The sequence below is a fragment of the Globicephala melas genome, chromosome 16 (assembly GCF_963455315.2).
Source record: "Globicephala melas chromosome 16, mGloMel1.2, whole genome shotgun sequence".
Classification (NCBI taxonomy): domain Eukaryota; kingdom Metazoa; phylum Chordata; class Mammalia; order Artiodactyla; family Delphinidae; genus Globicephala; species Globicephala melas.
Genome location: NC_083329.1, coordinates 76,758,235 through 76,776,695, shown reverse-complemented (window position 1 = coordinate 76,776,695; position 18,461 = coordinate 76,758,235). Strand labels below are relative to the sequence as shown.

Below are 18,461 nucleotides of genomic sequence, written 5' to 3'. Positions count from 1 at the left end.
TTTAGCTGTGCGGTGCGGCATGCAGGATCTTAGTTCCCCAACCAGGGATTGAACCCATGCCCCCTGCAGTGGAAGCGCAAGAGTCTTAACCACTGGACTGCCAGGGAAGTCCCTCTCCAGCAAATATTTTATGACATACTCACCATGTATTGTGGCCCTATCATGGTCCCTGTAGAAGTATACAGAGATAAAGCAGAATTTTTTATTTTCCCTTAGGGAGATTAGAATCTAGTAGGAAAAATTATGAAGCACTGCCTTTGTGATGTCCTGATATGCAAGGTGTGGTCTACGTCTAGCTAAAAGAAGCTCTGAATTACTTTGAACTCTATATGTTTGGGTTTTTTTTAACTTTCCACTGTTATAAATAAAGCTTAAGGGATGTGATGGCTGCTTTTGGCAAAGTAGGGAAATATTTTCACATTTAAAAATTTTTTCCAGGAAACGTTACCTGGAGCCAAAGTAAGTGGAGGTCTTTCCAACTTGTCCTTTTCATTCCGAGGAATGGAAGCCATTCGAGAAGCAATGCATGGGGTTTTCCTTTACCATGCAATCAAGGTATAGTGGAACACCTGTTTACCTTTTGACACCAACTTGTACTTAGGGCAGGGGTTTACAGACTTCGGCCCACAAACTAACTCTGCTCTGCTTTATTCACAGAGTTCTGTGAATACAGTTTTATTAGAACAAAGTCACACACTCTCACTCGTATCCTGTCTATGGATGCTTTTTTGCTACAGCAGCAGAGCTGAGTGGTTGCGACAGAAGCTATGACCTACAGTATTTTCTATCTGGTTCTTCACAGAAAGAGTCGCTGACTCCGATTTAGAGTATCCCTAGAAATCCTCATTTTTCTTTTTATTGCCCTTAGTTTGGTATGGACATGGGGATAGTGAATGCTGGAAACCTTCCTGTGTATGATGACATCCACAAGGAACTTCTACAGCTCTGTGAGGACCTCATCTGGAACAGAGACCCTGAGGCCACCGAGAAGCTCTTACACTACGCCCAGGTAGGGAGAGGTGTTCCGATGGATGGCTTTTCCTATCTTTGAATCTTTCATTCACTTAGTGTTATTAGACCTTCATTGTAGCATAGAAGCAAGGATCCAGCCATGTCTTTGAATCATTGAAGGTTTCTACAGAGAGTTCTAGAGAAGGTGTTTTCATTAAGGCAAGGAAGGAGAAGCAGGCCTTACCTATCTGCTTCAGTATTCTTAATTTATATTTCTTTAAGTTTATTTTAAAATGTAAAATTAATTTTTCTCATACCAAAGTAATACATATTAACTCTAGAAAATGTACAAAATACTGGTAAGCAAAAGAAGAAAATAAAAATTACTCATAATCCTACTACCCATTTTTAACCACTGTTGAGATTTTGTTACAACCTTCTAGTCATGGTTTTGGTTTTTTTCAATACGAATATGTGCTAATAGGTGTGTCCACACACACACACACACACACACACACACGTACACGCACACTCATACACATTTTTTATAAAAATGTTAACTATATTCTCAGTGCTTTTTTGATAACCTGTTTGTTTAGCAGTATACTGGGAACATCTTTCCATTTTATTGGGTATTTTTCTACCTCATAATGTAAATTGGCTACTTTGGACATTTCCTTGTGTGGCTGTGTGATTACCTGGTTCCCATTGTTACAGCTTTATATTTGTATTTATACCTGTTTATATTAGGATCTAGTCCAATTGTGGCACAGTTCTACAGTTCAGGGCTTGAGGTCTGTACACATTTGATCTATAGACATGAGAATAATTTTAGTTAATCCAAAAATCAGTTCCTTGTTTCCGTTTATTATGTGTTCGGCAGTCCTAGGTGTATTAAGTATCTATTATGGGTGCTGCTTCCTAGAACTCAGTTTAAGGAAAGATGAGATCTTTACCTCAAGAAAACTTACTTTTTAATTTATTTCAGAAAGTGATAGCAAGGGAAGACATTTTTCTCACAAAGCACGTTGGGAAAGTGGTAGAATGCTTTTGTGTGTGTTGCCACCTGTGTTAATGTTTTCCATGTTAAAATCTGAATTCATCTCTGGCAGAAATGCTAACTTTTCCTCTTCCTTCGAAGAGTACTGAAATGTTCTGGAAGAAGGATAGGACAATTTAGGATTAACTGCATCCTTGATTTATCAGCCTCACGGGAGACAAGATTTAGATTTATGAAACCGCTCATGTTAGCCTTAGGTTCATTCAGGAAAGCTGAGTGGAGTTCAGACTCAGTGCCAGTGAGCACATGACCCTCCGCTCAGTTCCTTGGGACATTTCTGATTTCTCATGTGGACCCAGGACAGAATGTCTTGACGGTTGCAAATATAATCAAGTTCTGCTTCACAGCTCATTACATAAGAAACAGTGCCTAGCTTTCCTTCACTATTTCCATGATTGTTTCTACTCAGGTAGACAAAGTGCTTAGCCCAAGACGTGAGTGTGAAACACTATTCAGTTTTTGTCTTAGTCTGCCTTCAACTTAGTGGGGGATCCTTCATGAATCACTGACTAAAACAGGGTTCTGCTGAAGGCCAGAAGGGCAGCATAGCTTCTATATCAGGAAGTTATACTAGAGCGTTCTTAATTAACCCATAAAGTGATGTGCTATTTCATCTTCTCTACTGTTCAGATAAGACAGCTCTCGCTTAGGAAAGGTAGGGCTCCATAAGCCTATTCTTATATATGGTTTTGCTGGTTTTGTATTTTATATCAGTCATTCTTTTCGGTCTTTGTTCACTTTTAGTATTTGCTTACAAGTTTTTGTTTCTGTATATCTTGCTGAGCTGCCGAGGGGTTTTGCCCCTGGGGCACAGCTGAAGGTTAACGGGGAAATCTTCATCACAATTGCAAGGGTTCAGGCTTCGCTGGTGGTGGTGGTGAAGAATCCACCTGCCAAGGCAGGGGACACGGGTTCGAGCCCTGGTCCGGGAAGACCCCACACGCCGCGGAGCACCTAAGCCTGTGCGCCACAACTACTGAGCCCGCGTGCCGCAACTACTGGATCCCGCATGCCACAACTACTGAAGCCCGTGCACCTAGATCCCATGCTCCGCAACAAGAGAAGCCACTGCAATGAGAAGCCCATGCACCACAACGAAGAGAACCCCCGCTTGCCACAACTAGAGAAAGCCCACGCACAGCAATGAAGACCCAATGCAGCCAAAAATAAATTAAGAAAAAAAAATTACAAGGGTTCAACAATCCATCTTATAAACAAGTGCCTCCCTCTTCATGTAAGCATGAGGACTTATCACAAGCCATTGACCCCTCTGTCAAGTAGGCTGTCTGCATTCAAGGTGACTTCTGTCACCAGTAAGGAATTAATAACCAAAACAGGTATGCTTTCATCACTGCCAGGAGTCGTCAGCTCTGTAGCCATTCCTCAGGATACACCGAGTGCAAAGGGAGCGTGAAAAGCAGGAATATTATGAGACAAATAAGGGTTGAGGAATTATTTTCTATATAAGAGAATGATTATTTCTTTTTGTTATGAAATGATGAACTCTGCACCCAAGTTTCATCTGATAGATTATTCAATATTATTATTAAAAAGGGTGGAAAGAGTCCTGTCTCTGATCTTCCTAAGCTCTGTAATGGACTTTATTGAAAAATAATTCCCCTGATTTGGTGCAGGCTGACCTGTGGCGAGTAAGTTCCAGGTGTCATGAGACCATGCAATTCCCGTGGCGTTTGTTTATTAGGCAGTACTCTTTGGGCATGAACGGGGAGGATCTCTGCTCTGGGTGGGATGGCTCTTGAATGGCCTCAGATTGTGAGAATACACAGGTCCCCAACTTACGATGGTGCAAAAGCAGTAAGCACTCAGTAGAAACCGTACTTTGAATTTTTGAATTTTGGTCTTTTCCCAGGCGAGCGATATTCAGTACCATCCTCTCTCCTGATGCTGGGCAGCGGCGACGAATCACAGCTCCCCGTCAGCCCGCCATCACGAGGGGAACAACCACTACACTTACAACCACTCTGGACCCACACAGCTGTTCTGTTTTTCACTTCTAGGACAGTATTTTTTTTTTTTTTTTTTAGATTCCAAATATAAGTGAGATCATACAGTATTTGTCTTTCTCTGTCTGACTTATTTCACTTAGCATGATGCTCTCAAGGTCCATCCATGCTGTTTCAAATGGCGGGATTTCCTCTTTTTTATGTCCGAATAATATTCCATTGTATATATATATACACCACACTTTCTATAGCCATTCATTCACTGATGAACACTTAGGTTGTTTTCACATCTTGGCTATTGTAAATAATGCTGATGTGTATATATATATATATATATTTTTTAATTGCCATCTTCTTTAAGGTTTTTCAGCATGCGAGAGAGACATTGGTCTCTTGACATGTGACAAAGCCCTGCGTCATTCGGTTACCCCAGACCTCAACCCTGGAGCTCCCCCCAGGCCCTTCCTTCTTTCCTACCACACTGTCCATTACTTGATGCCTTTATGTTTGTGCTTTCCTCCTCTTCCTGTTCCTACCGCTGTAGTTCAGGCCTTCAGCATGGACTGTTAAAATATTCTCCCCCTTCTAGGGTTCTCTTAAAGATACTACTTTGATGGGAATTCCCTGGCGGTCCAGTTGTTAGGACTCGGTGCTTTCACTGCCAAGGGCCTGGGTTCAATCCCTGGGTGGGGAACTAAGATCCCACAAACCATGTGGCCAAAAGAAAAAAAATTACTACTTTGAATGTTACTCTGCAGCTTCAGAACTTTGTATTGTGTCATTCCCCCACCTCCACCCCTACCTACCACCACTGCCTGGAAGGTTAAGTCCAAACTCCAGAGCATGGATTTCTGGCACTCTGTGACTTGGCCTCTACTATCCTGCCCAAACATTGCTCTGGAAAATCCGTTCTTGTTCAGGATTAAATCATTCAGCTAATATTTACTCATTTTTGTTTTGTGCTTTCTGTACTTAGAGGATCTAAGTAGTAAGAGAGACATACCCCTACAGAGCCTGCAGCTTAGTGAGACATGCAGAAGTGTGTAGAGGCAGTTGTCATTGAGTGTGGTGGGTAGGTGCTGTGACAGGGCATGTATAGGATGCTCTAGACTGCTTAGGAAGGGCACTGAACCCAAAGGTAGAGGTGGTCAGGGAAGGCCTCCCAGAAATGCTGGGTCGGGTGAGACCTGAAAGCTCAACAGGAGTTAGGCAGGCTAATGTTTGGGGTTGGATTGTACTGGTATTCCCTGCCAGAGGAGGAGGATTTGCATCCAGCTGGGGCCTGGCATCTGGTAGGTGCTGAATAAATGTCAGGTGAACGGAAGTGAAGGCCCGGGGGTGAAAGAGCTGATGGAGAGTGTAAGGAATTGAAATGTTCAAGACGGCTGAGCTCCTCAGGAGTGGCAGAAGATGAAGCTGGGAGGAAGTCAGGTCAGGGCATTGTATGGCGTGGAGAGGAGTCGGTACCGTATCTGGAGAGAAATAGGGAACTTACAGTGAATTTTTTCCCATGGGCACAGTTTGATCAGGTTTGCATTTTGGAAAGGCCCCTCTGGCTGCAGGGTGGAAGATGCATTAGAGACCAGGGTGATCCTGGGCTGTGGAGACCAGTTAGCTGCTTGCACTAGGAAAGTGGAAGCGGGGTAGAAAGAAAAATTGAGATGATGTAGTCATTAGGACTAGGCGATTGAATGAATGTGAGGAATGGATGGAGAGTCAAGAGTGATACTGAGGTTTATGGTTTGGGCAACTAGTGCCATCAGTCGAGATGGAGGAAACAGATAATGCCATTCACCTTCCATACCATGATCATTGTGCTTTTGTCCCTTTGCTGAATCTGTCAGCTTCTTCGAAGTCTCTCTTCACCACTCCAGTTTGCGATGATATGCAAAATTCCTAGCCTCGTCTGTGTCATCTCCTCATTCAGCCCTTGGCACGTGCTTTCTCTTTAGCTTACCTTTCTTTGTGTATTTCCACCTCCCTTATGATACGGCAAAGTCCCCGAGAGCACAGTCTTGCACCTCGCAGTGTGCCCACCTCCGGGATGATTTCTGACTTAGCTTCATTACAGCCTCTCTGTACATATCTGTGGGTAGTGATGGTCCTTGTTGAGAACTTTAAAAGCTCATCAGATATGAGATTTAGCTAGCTTCTCTTACTGTCCTGGAAATCTTTGGTCCTAAGATGCTATCTTTTAGGAAAAAAGAAAAGAAAAAAAATGGAGCCTCACTCTGTCTCTCTACTAAGCATTCAAATCGTAGTGGTGATCATTTTGTGATTATAGAAATATTGAAGCACTATGCTGTGCACCAGGAACTAACATAGTGTTGTAGATCGATTATGCTTTAAAAACAAACAAACTCGTAGAAAAAGAGATCAGATTTGTGAATACTAGAGGCAGGGATGGTGGGAGGGAAAATAGGGTGAAAGCAGTCAAAGGGTACAGACTTCCTTGTAAGATAAGTAAGTACTAGGGGTGTAATGTACAACATGATAAATATAATTAAGCTTCTGTATATTATATATGAAAGTTGTTAAGAGGATAACTCCTGAGAGTTCTCATCACAAGAAAAAATGTCTTTTTCTTTTATTTTGTATCTATATGAGATGATAGATGCTCACTAAACTTATTGTGGTAAACATTTCATGATGTATGTAAGTCAACTCATTATGCTGTATACCTTAAACTTACACAGTGCTGTATGTCAATTCTATTTTAATAAAACTGGAAGGAAAAAATTTTTTAAAAAATAAAAGGTCAAATCCTAAAAGACTTCTCTCTTTCCGTCTCTCCTTACCTCAAACATTTACCAAGATCTTAATTCATGCTGGGTACTCTACTAGGACCTTGAAATGTAAAAGAAGAATAAGGCATAGTTTGTTTCTGCCCATTAGCTGAGTAAGTGACCTGTTGTATTATCTCTCTGTCCAAATTTCAATCCAGACTCAGGGCAAGGGAGGGAAGAAAGTCATCCAGACTGATGAGTGGAGGAATGGCCCCATCGAAGAACGCCTTGCATATGCTCTTGTGAAGGTGAGTGTGGGCTGGAGGCTGGGGCTCGTCCTGAGGGCTGGTGATGTGGCTGGAGGGGAGGTGCTGACAGCAGCTGACAAAGGAGGTTCCCTGGACCACCCTGGGTGATTTTGCCCTCCACGCCCCCCGCCTCCAGTACTTTTGGTAGTATCTAGACATACTTTTGGTTGTCCCACCTTTGGTTGTCCCAGCTTTTACTGGCATCCAGTGGCCAGGGGTGCTGCTGAACTGACCATCCTACATGCACAGGATAGGCCTGTACCACAGAGAATTATTCAGTCCAAACTGTCAGTTATGCCGAGTTTGAGAAATGCTGTCCGAGACCAAGTTGCTGTCGTTTGGTCAACAAGCGAATCCTGGCTCTTCTGCTGTAATTGGAATTTTAGGCCAAATAAATAATCTCTTGGCTTCAATTTCCTCATTTGTGAGTCTGGAAAATTTCAGAGTTTTTTTTTTTTTTTTTAAATTAATTAATTTATTTTGGCTGTGTTGGGTCTTTTGTTGCTGCACATGGGTTTTCTCTAGTTGTGGTGAGCGGGGCCTACTCTTGCTTCGGTGCGCGGGCTTCTCATTGCAGTGGCTTCTCATTGCGGAGCACGGGCTCTAGGCACGCAGGCTTCAGTAGTTGTGGCTCACGGGCTTAGTTGCTCTGCGGCATGTGGGATCTTCCCAGACCAGGGGTCGAACCCGTGTCCCCTGCATTGGCAGGTGGATTCTTAACCACTGTGCCACCAGGGAAGCCCCAGAGTTCTTTTTTTGCCTCTAGAATTTAATTTTTAATTTCTTGGACTTTTGAGATTCACCTACTTCAGGTTGTGGAACTAGTCAGCCACCTCTAAGGATCCTTGAACTGGGGATGCTGGAGGATTAGGGCCTGACCAGTGCAGGCAGGACAGGTCAGTAGAAGCTTCATGGACTGAACTTCGTCTAAGTGTCCTGCCCATTGTTATTCCTCCCCCCAACCCAGCCCTGTAACATTACAGTGAGAAAACATACTGTTTTCACAGGAGATATTTGTTAATATATAACCTGTTAAACCACTAGAAAAAAAAAGTGTATTTTATTATGAATTTGAACTTATTTGTACTCCTTCTGTCACTAATTTTTCACTTTTACTCAATATTTACTTTATATCGATAAAGCCAGCTAAGCACTTTACACGGGTTATCTCATTTAATCCTCAGAATAACCACATGAGGTTGGTACTGTGTGATATATTAATCGAGGAAACTGAGGTTTAATGAATTGTCTAAATTAGTGATAGGAGCCAGGGTTTGAACAGTCTGATTCCAAAACTCATAATCTTAAGTATTTCCATGATTTATTCTTTGTTGGCTATTTGAACTTAAGCCAATTTTTTCTGTGATATTTTTCCTATTTTTTTTGTGTGTGTGTAGGGCATTGAAAAATACATTATTGAGGATACTGAGGAAGCCAGATTAAACCAGGAAAAATATCCCCGACCTCTGAATATCATTGAAGGGCCACTGATGAGTGGCATGAAAATTGTTGGTGATCTTTTTGGAGCTGGAAAAATGTTTCTACCTCAGGTTGGCAAATGATGGGGGGAAATTTTCACAATTGAAAGAAAAAGCCTTTATCTTTTAAGTTTGGGTAAGTTTGGGTATATTTCTCAGGTTTTAATTTTGACAAGAGCTCAGGGGCATTGAGATGTGATTCTGGTCATTCTTTCTCTAAATTCATTTTTAGGAGTAGTCTGGAAAAGTCCATCTAGACTGGTGTGGAGGTTAGAGGTCATCTGGATATTCCCAGCGTTCTAGTCTTCATGTTCTGGGCTTCTGTATCACTTCTTACCCTAACACATGTCTCTCCTCCACCCCCAAATTGAAATAAAACCCAAGTTATACAGAGTGCATTAAGTCAGATAGAGAAAAACAAATACCGTATATTAACGCATATATGTGGAACCTAGAAAAATGCCACAGATGAACCGGTTTGCAAGGCAGAAATAGAGACACAGATGTAGAGAACAAACGTATGGACACCAAGGGGGGGAAAGTGGCGGGGGGGTGGTGGTGGTGGTGGGATGAATTGGGAGATTGGGATTGACATGTATACACTAATAAAATGGATAACTAATGAGAACGTGCTGTATAAAAATAAATTAAATTAAAAAAAATAAAACCCAAGATTAATGTAAAATTATCATATTAAGATTTGATTTGACCAGCCAGTGCTCATCCTTAAGGATGAATATTTTGAAAAGGTCATTACGATTTTAAATAGTGATATACATTAAATGATATATTTCAAGTAAAACCAGTACTCTTACTCTTATTTTGACTTACAGCAGCTACTGACCACATCAGTTAATAAATCACGTTGAGCCTTCTGGTCTGTGAGGCATACAAAAAATAAGTCCTTGTTCTTTTTTTTTTTCTTATTTAACTTTTTTAAAAATTATAGTTGATTTTTTAAAAACTCATTCTACATTTAATTATTCATTGCCCATTTCCCCCGTTTCCTTCATAGCATTCATCTTTTCTTATAGCTTTATTGTTTTATAATTAATATACAATAAACTGCACGTATTTAAAGGATGCAGTTTGATAAGCTTTAACATGTCTGCACCTGTGAAACCATAATCACACTCAAAATAAAGGGTGTTCAGTTGTCCTGTCTTAGTCTCCCCCCGTCTGGGGCAGTTCCTCAGTCTTTATTTTTCATGATGTTGACTTATTATTTTAACTTTTTATTTTTGAGTTAACTTTAGACTTACAGACAAGTTGCAGATGTAGTTTAAAGTGTCCATGTATCCCTCACTCAACTTCTTCCCCTAATGTTAACATTTTCACTTGATCATAGTACAGTTATCAGAACCAGGAAGTTAGCATTGGTATAATACTGTTAACGAAAGACCTTATTCAGATTCCACCAGTGTTTTCGCTGCTGTTCTCTTTGTGTTCCACAACCCCACATTGCTTTTATCCTGCCTTTTCTAACAGTTCCTGAGTCTTTCCTTGTGACCTTGAATTTTGAAGAGTATAGTACAGTTTGATAACGGTAGCCTGTCCCTCAGTTTGAATTTGTCTGATGTTTTTTCATTTTGGGCAAGAATAACACAGTATAATGCTGTGCCCTTCTCGGTGGATCATATCAGGAGGCCCATCATGTTGCTGTGTCTCATTACTGGTGAGGTTAACTTTGATCATTTGGTTAATGGTGCCTGCTATGTTTCTCCACTGTAAATTTACTTGTGGGGAGAAACTTTGAGACTATGCAAATATCCTGTTTCTCATCCTACTTCTACTCATGAATTTTAGCATACGCTGATGAATTTTATAAAAGGCCCTGTTCTTTTTTGTCTGTTTAATAAATTTGACATGTTTTGTTTTGTAAATTTAAAGTGCACAGTGATACATTTACATATTGTAATATGATTGCCATTGAAGCAATTTTTATCACACTGTATCATTATAGTACAATATTATTGTCTATATTCATTATACTGTGTGTTAGATCTCCATGGCTTATTTACTTGTTACAAGTTTGTACCCTTAAATACCATCAGTCTTATCTTCCCATCCCCTATCCTTTGGTAACCACCATTTTACTCTCTGTTTTATTTTGTTTTTTCTTTCCTGTTTGCCTTTTTCAGGTTCCGCATGTAAATGATATCATACAGTACTTATCTATCTCTATCTGATTTATCTTGCTTAGTATAATGTACTCAAGGTCCATCTGTGGTTTTTGCACATGGCAGGATATCCTCTTATCATGGCTGAATAATATTCTATCGTATATATATGTACCACATCTTTTTTATCCATTCATCTGTTGATGGGCGTTTGGGTTGTTTCCATATCTTGGCTACTATAAATAACGCTGTGATAAACATGGATGTGCAAATATCTTATCAAAATCCTGTTTTCATATCCTTTGGGTTTATACCCAGAAGTGGAATTGCTGGATCGTGTGGTAGACCTATTTTTAATTTTTTAAAGAACCTCCATATCGTTTTCCATATAGTTGGACTAATTTACATTCCCACCAGCAGTGCATAAGAGTTCTCTCTTCACCACATCCTCACCAGCACCTGTTGTTTCTTATCTTGATGATGGCCATTCTAACAGGTGTGAGGTGATAGCTCAGTGTGGTTTTGATTAGCATTTCCCTGATGATTAGTGGTGTTGAGCATCTTTTCATATGCCTACTGGCCATTTTGATATCCTCTTTGGAAAAATGTCTTTTTAGTTCTTCTGCCCACTTTTTAATCGGAATATTTGTTTTTTTGTTATGAAGTTGTGTTAGTTCTTTATATATTTTGGAAATTAATCGCTTATCCAATATATGTTTGCAAAATTCTTCTCCAATTCTGTAAGCTTTAAAAGGTCCTTTTTTGCATAAGCCTTAATTGTAAGTGAATTGTAACAGTGGGGATTGAGAAGAAAAGGCTGACAAGGGGCTCTTGGAGGAGAAGCATGACACCTGAAGGATGTATAGAACTTGGAGATGTGATGGAGGGCCTTCTAGGCAGAGAAAAAATAACGTGCAGAAGTTCAGAGGACAGAAACTGCAACATTTGGCTTCTAGCCTTATTTTCCTTCTGCTCTACCTCATTCATTGACTTTCCTCACGGGGGTCTCCTACCTTACCCCACCCACTGTCATAAGTGGACTCCAGGGTGGCTGACCTGAGGACAAAGCATGCATAATAATTTGTGCTAAAATTTCACGAGTGGCCAGTAGCAATCCTCCAGGTAGGTGTTCTGGTAAAGATGCCTGACTCTGTGTATTTACCCCAGGTTATAAAGTCAGCTCGGGTCATGAAGAAAGCCGTGGGTCACCTTATTCCCTTCATGGAAAAAGAGAGAGAAGAAACCAAAGTGCTTCCTGGCACGATAGAAGACAAGGTGAGTCATTTTGTCCGAGCCCGTGGGCCCTGTGGGGATCGGCTCTGCACACTCTTACTGGGGTGTGGGTAGGGACCTAAGCCATCAGGCTTGGCTGTGTTTGTCATTGAAGATGAAAGGGAGGAATGATCCAGCTCTTTTACCAAATATCAGAATACCCTGGGATTTTTCCCATAAATGTGGCTTCATGAAATTTTTAATAGGAACATAATTTTTCAAACAAAGCCCATGATTTCAAGACAAAAGCAGTTTGTTCATTCATCTACTGACTATTTACAAAGCTCCTACTACGTGCCAGGTACTATGCTCGACACTGTAGCTAAAAAAGATTGGTCCCTACCCTTGAGATGCTGTTTAGTTTTGGATAACCTCTTAACCTCTTAACTGAGTATTTCCTGTGTGCTGGTCATGTTCTTGTCACCACTTCTGGATTCAGATCCATTCTTGTTGGCTGTGCCACCACAGTAAATCATTAAGCTTTTGACCTTGTTTAGCCCCCTGTGAAGTTCAGGCAGCTTTGGCCCCTAGGATTCTGAATTCTAAAATTGATCTGAGTTTGTGAATGGCTCTTGCATAGTGTTTATAAAAATCCCGTTTGCCTTGCGTGCCTTTTTCTTTTCTTTTTCTCTTTTCTCCCTTCCTTCCTTCCTTCCTTCCTTCCTTCCTTCCTTCCTTCCTTCCTTCCTTCCTTCCTTCCTTCCTTCCTCCCTTCCTCCCTTCCTCCCTCCCTCCCTCCCTCCCTCCCTCCCTCCCTTTTTCCGAGGGAGGGAGTGCTGACAGTTTGGAGCAACAGTGTTGAAGCCCCCCTGCACTGGTCTGTTGTGGTCCTTCCCATCTGACAGGACACGTGCGATTCACCGGCTCCTTCCTCTCCCTTTACTGCTAATAGTGAATGTTTATCAGACAGGTTTTGGGGGTTAAGGATATGATCTTCAGCGATGGGACTGTTTTGTATTTGAACTTAAACTGTCCTTTGAGGTGATGGAATGCATGATCATGGTTGAAGCCCCCTGAGCTAACCAGCTGGGCGGGCTTCCTTCGAGCTGCTGGGGCTTACAGCCGCCTTCTCACAGAGCATGGGACCTAGCTTCTGGGTCCATCTTCTTTTTTTTTGGCCATGCCACGCAGCACGTGGGATCCTAGTTCCCCAGCCAGGGATCAAACCCACACCCCCTGCATTGGAAGCCTGGAGTCCTAACCACTGGACCACGAGGGAAGTCCCCCGGGTCCATCTTTGAGGTTGCCTTGATTGTATTGAATTGCTTTCTGTGCTGATACCTGTCTGGCTTTGGAGAACTGGGTGATCTGCTCTGAAGTGACCACAGCGATGCTTAGCTGCTTGGCTTCCTCTCCAGGACCCTTACCAAGGTACCATTGTGCTGGCTACCGTGAAAGGCGATGTGCACGACATTGGCAAGAACATAGTTGGAGTAGTCCTTGGCTGCAATAATTTCAGGTGAGTTAAGACCTGTTGTTTTCACCCCCTTTCTTATTTAAAGTAAAAGCATTAACAGGGTAATTCTTTACTGGGTGCGAAGGGCAGGGTAGGGCAGTAGATGTTAGAGGTTATTTTTAATTTCTTTTTCTTCACTGTGTTTTCAAATTTTCTACATTGAACATACCTTTTCAAATGAAGGAAGTTAGTAATTATTTAATGTTGTATGTTCAGTAAGGACAAAAATAATAGAAAAAACTATTCAAGCAGTGTCAAAACAACAAGAGGCCTCTGGGGATTTGACCTCCGGCCAGAGGCTAGAACATTGGGTCCCACCCCATGGCCCATGACATTGAGCATATTTCCGTTTTCCTCTCGATGAACTGCCAGATTTTTAGAGCCAAGATCTTATTAAGACCTTGGCTAAATAGAGTTTTATAAGAAGGCTTTGACTGTACAGTTCTTTTTGCTTTGCTTAGAACAGAACCAGGCATGCATCCTGGTGTTGATGAAACTAGTTTTTGAATGTTGTATACAAGTAAAATCCCTTTCTTATATCTTTCATTATAGTTGAATGATTATTCAGCGCAAATTTATTTCTATGTGAGAGCTCATGACCCACAGTAAGAGCATGTTTTGCTCAGATTTCAACATATTCTTTGTAATAAAAAGCCTAATATAACTAATGTCTTCTCTGGCCCATGTCCAACCAACAGTCTCTGAATCATGGACTTCTTTCCAATGTGCGTTTTTCTCTGTAGAGAAGAGAGACTTGACTGCAGCTACAGCCGGGCTCCCTTGGAGTTGTCTTTGCCCACTGTCGGATAATTACCCTCTAAGCCCCCTGCCTACTCTCAAAATATTTATCCATGTCTGCGTTCAAGGCTAATTAAATGCAGCTAAGAACCACTCAGAAAGGCTGGAGATGGAGGAGCAGTGTGAGGGCGGCACCTTCTTCCCTCTGACTGTCTTCACAGGCACTTCCGTTTGGCTGCCTGTTCACTGTCAAAGACTTAGCATTCTCTCCTGGTCCTGGAAATGAGGAATATTGTTCTTGGAATATATTAATTTTTTTTAAGATAAAAATACTGGAGATACAGTGGAGGTTGTTATAATGAGATTTTACCTATAGGATAAGTATTTGGACGAGAAATAAGTATTTGGATGAGGCATTTGCTTCCTAAAATCTCTGACATTTCTTCTGTTGTCTCATCTTTTCAAACCCTATGTTGTTGGTTTCTATTTGCATTCATCATAATTAGTTCAAGTTCAGTTACGCTGATAAATGTTTATAGATCATCTACTACATACCATGCATTGTATCAGAGACACCAAAGTGATTGAGTTGACTTTTCTCCATTCAAGAACTTTACTGTTTATCAGGCTAAAAAGCAGGAACATGTTCAGTGGTGATAGTGGGACAAGAACTATTGAAAAGGCAATTTGTAGACAAACTCTCTACAGCAATTCTTGAGATATCATTGTCATGTGTTTATCATTTTTTATTATGAAAAATGGACAAGTAGTTGAGAGAATCATACCAGGAATGTATTTTCCTCCAGTTAAAACATTTTAAGGGACTTCCCTGGTGGCGCAGTGGTTAAGAATCCGCCTGCCAATGCAGGGGACGTGGGTTTGATCCCTGGTCCGGGAAGATCCCACATGCCGCGGAGCAACTAAGCCCGTGCGCCACAGCTACTGAACCTGTGCTCTAGAGCCAGCGAGCCACAACTGCTGAAACCCACGCGCCTAGAGCCCATGCTCCTCAACGAGAGAAGCCACCGCAATGAGAACCCTGCTCACCGCAACGAAGAGTAGCCCCCACTCGCTGCATCTAGAGAAAGCCCACGTGCAGCAACGAAGACCCAAAGCAGTCAAAAAAAAAAAAAAGAGGCCAGGGAAAACTGTGACCAGCATACCCAGTTCCTCTGGCTTGTGCACTGGGGGCCACTTATCTGGAGTAACTGGAGAAACGTCTTCTGATGAAATTCTATTCTTTTTGCAAAAAAAAAAAAAAAGTTAATGTGCAAACTTTTTCTATCAGGTCAAACACTCCTTTGGGTCTTATGTCTTATAACACATAGACTCTTGGCACTGGTGGGTTTAATGTTATGACATCAGCTAGTAGACAGGTGCCCCTGATAGCTGCTTTATATAGTTAAATGTATGCTTTTGCTGGGTATCCATGTTCCAGCTGATGCCTGGGTGAATCACCCAGCTAGTGAGTGAGTCTAGCAAACCATCCAGTACCAGATATTAATGTAACTTTCTCATTCCTGGTTCTTTGTCGTTGATGCAGTAAATCTCATGAAGAGACATGTTCTTTGTGGGGGAAAAAAGAAGTAAAGAGGACTGAAAGTGATAGTTCTGTCTAGACAGAAAACACATTTTTTATGGGGATGATGCAATAGAATTTGCAGATTTGAGAATTTAAATGGATCTGGGGATGTGTCCACCAAGAGTTTATTAATACCTAATATTTGTTTTCTGCTTCACAATTTATATAGTGCTTTTATATAACTGATTTTTCTTTTTCTTTGTTTTTTGGTATTCTTTTCCTGATTCCTTCCTTCCTTCCTCCCTCCCTCCCTCCCTCTTTCTTTCTTTCTTTTTGTTCATTCTTTTTATGGTTTTGATCCTGCTTTGCCTGCCTCAATTATTGTATTTCTCGTTTTACACAGCTAGCAAGTGGCAGGCTGTACTCAGGGCTTCTGAATCCAAAAGTCGGGATTCTATGTTATGTCAGTTTAGCTTCCAGTATTTATTCCAGTTATAAACAACTTTAACTGTAATGTATAATATTAATATGCTAGTTAAATTTCTCTGAAGAAATAATTTAGAATACTTAAAAACATTTTTGATCAGATATTTGATTACATGAAAGTTGATTTTAGATATACTCTTTAATAATAATTATATAAAGAGACAAATGTGGACTTTCCCCATGTAACAGATAATGCACACTGTTTAACTGGGTAAGAAAAAGTAGGATATATTAACAGAAATGTTAAAATTAGATATACATCTAGTACTTTAAAAAATATGGATCTGATGAAACAGATAATGAGGTATATTTTCATTTTAACCAGTGGTTCTTAATATAATTGTCTAGTATGGGTAAATAATACGCAATATATGGCTAAGAAGGGGACACTTTGAAACTGTATAATGTTAGAGCTTTCAGCTGAGTGAGGAAAACAACTGTATCTAAGTCAAGGGCGCACTAGAGACTTCTCCTAGCACCTCAACATGCTCTCTTTATAATTATTCGGAGGCTTTCAACTGTGTGTGTGTGTGTCTGTCTGTGTCTGTCTGTCGTTTTCTAGCTTAATTGAGATATAATTGACATATAACATTGTTTAAGGTGTAAAACGTTGATTTGATACACTTATATATTGCAGTATGATCACCACCATAGTGTTAGCTAACACCTCCATCACATCACATAATTACCATTTCTTGTTTGTGGTGAGCACATTAAGATCTACTTTCTTAACACTCTCAAGTATATCATACAGTATTGTTAACTCCATTCATAGTGCTGTGTATTATATCCCTAGAACTTATTCATCTTCCAACTGGAAGTTTGTACCCTTGACCAGCATCTCCCCATTTCCCCACCCCTCAGCCCCTGGTAACAGCTGTCCTACTCTCTGTTTCTATGAGTTCAGCTGTTTTAGATTTCCTGTGTAAGCATATCCTACAGTATTTGTCTCTCTCTGTCTGACTTATTTCACTTAGCATAATGCCCTCATAGTCCATCCATGTCATAATGGCAGGGTTTCCTTCTTTCTTATGGCTTCTTATGGTTCCATCGTATGCATGTATCACTCCTGCTTTATCCATTTATCTGTTCTTAACCACAGCTTGGAAACCTTATAGGGGCTGCAGACTGGTACGGTACTCCCATCTAGTGGTGGTACCTGTGAATTGCAGGATCAGAAGAAGCTGCCACCTTTAACTTCATTTCACATGACAGTAAATATGAGGCACCCTAAGTGGATGCAGATGCAAAGCTAGCTTTATATTCCATTTTAATTCCTTCTGGAGAGTAAAAGGGGCTTTATATATTACAATATTTATTTTCTAAATTGTATGAATTCTTAAATAGTATTGGATGCCTTTGCTAAGGCATTTAGTGCAGCTTACTTTTTTTCTGTATTAGAAACTCAAATTAAATGCCTGCATTTACAGCTCTGTTATAAGCACTTTAGAAAGATGATTATAAAATACAAAATTTTCCATAACATCATTTTTATTTTCTTTAATCTCTCATGTGGCAAAATATAAGAATGTGTATAAGAGGCCTACAGACACTGGGTATAGCTCAGAGTGCAGAAGGGAAACCAAGGGAAAGCCAAGGGAGGTGGAGAGTTATATGGGGGATGCAGGGAGTTGTAGTAAAGGGGAAAGAAAATGGGAAGAGATGGTGGGAAGAATGGCAGCTGCCACGGAAGGCAGGGATGGGATTGACCCAGGCTTCAGATCCTTTCCTTCAGCCAGGGTTCCCCAGGGCCAGTTGTTTGTGATTCTGGACCTTCGTAGTACTAGTTTCTGCCTGGGTGGCCCTCTTTTTTCCTTCATCCAGCTAATACCTACGTATTTTTTCAAAATGCAGCTGGAATCACCCTCCTGGGGTGCTTCTAGTTGTTACCGAGATTAGATGGTCTCCCACAGCACACTGTAAATGCCTCCTCTGTGGCACTTGTCACACCATATTCTAATTCAGAATATGAATTAGAATTCATATTCTAATGAACTCACATGTGCTCAGAAACTGATTTCTCAACTCACACATGCTCAGGAACTGATCCCCTTCTTCTGGGGTGGGGCTGGGGACAACCCGAGGCCTAGATTGGTTGTTCCTGGTGGTGAGCAGCCTCCTTCCTGTATCCCAGTGCCATAAATACTACTTTCTATGCATGGAAAACTTTGGGAAGTGCTCCTCTAAACAGTGATATATTTGACTGTCTCCCAGCAAGACCTCTTAAGACAGCCTAATACGTTGGTAGTTGAACTTGTACCCCAGACCCCTGGCTCACTGTTTCCAGACCTCTTCTTACCTGCCTGACTGCCGGTTGTCACTCTCTTGCTGATTTCTCCTTCTCTGTGTGACCCCTGAACGGGGGAGTGCTCCGAGGCTC

The 18,461-nt window shown here is 41.1% G+C and overlaps 1 protein-coding gene across 1 annotated transcript in view; it reads left to right on the top strand.

The window, feature by feature from the left end:
• The window catches only part of MTR (5-methyltetrahydrofolate-homocysteine methyltransferase), a 121,764-nt gene that overhangs the window by 63,744 nt on the left and 39,559 nt on the right, over nt 1–18,461 (top strand). The window contains exons 17-22 of the mRNA XM_060286435.1: nt 439–555; nt 869–1,009; nt 6,920–7,009; nt 8,407–8,559; nt 11,775–11,882; nt 13,238–13,338. Of these exons, the coding sequence (XP_060142418.1) occupies nt 439–555; nt 869–1,009; nt 6,920–7,009; nt 8,407–8,559; nt 11,775–11,882; nt 13,238–13,338 (710 nt within the window). The remainder of the gene's footprint in view (nt 1–438; nt 556–868; nt 1,010–6,919; nt 7,010–8,406; nt 8,560–11,774; nt 11,883–13,237; nt 13,339–18,461) is intronic.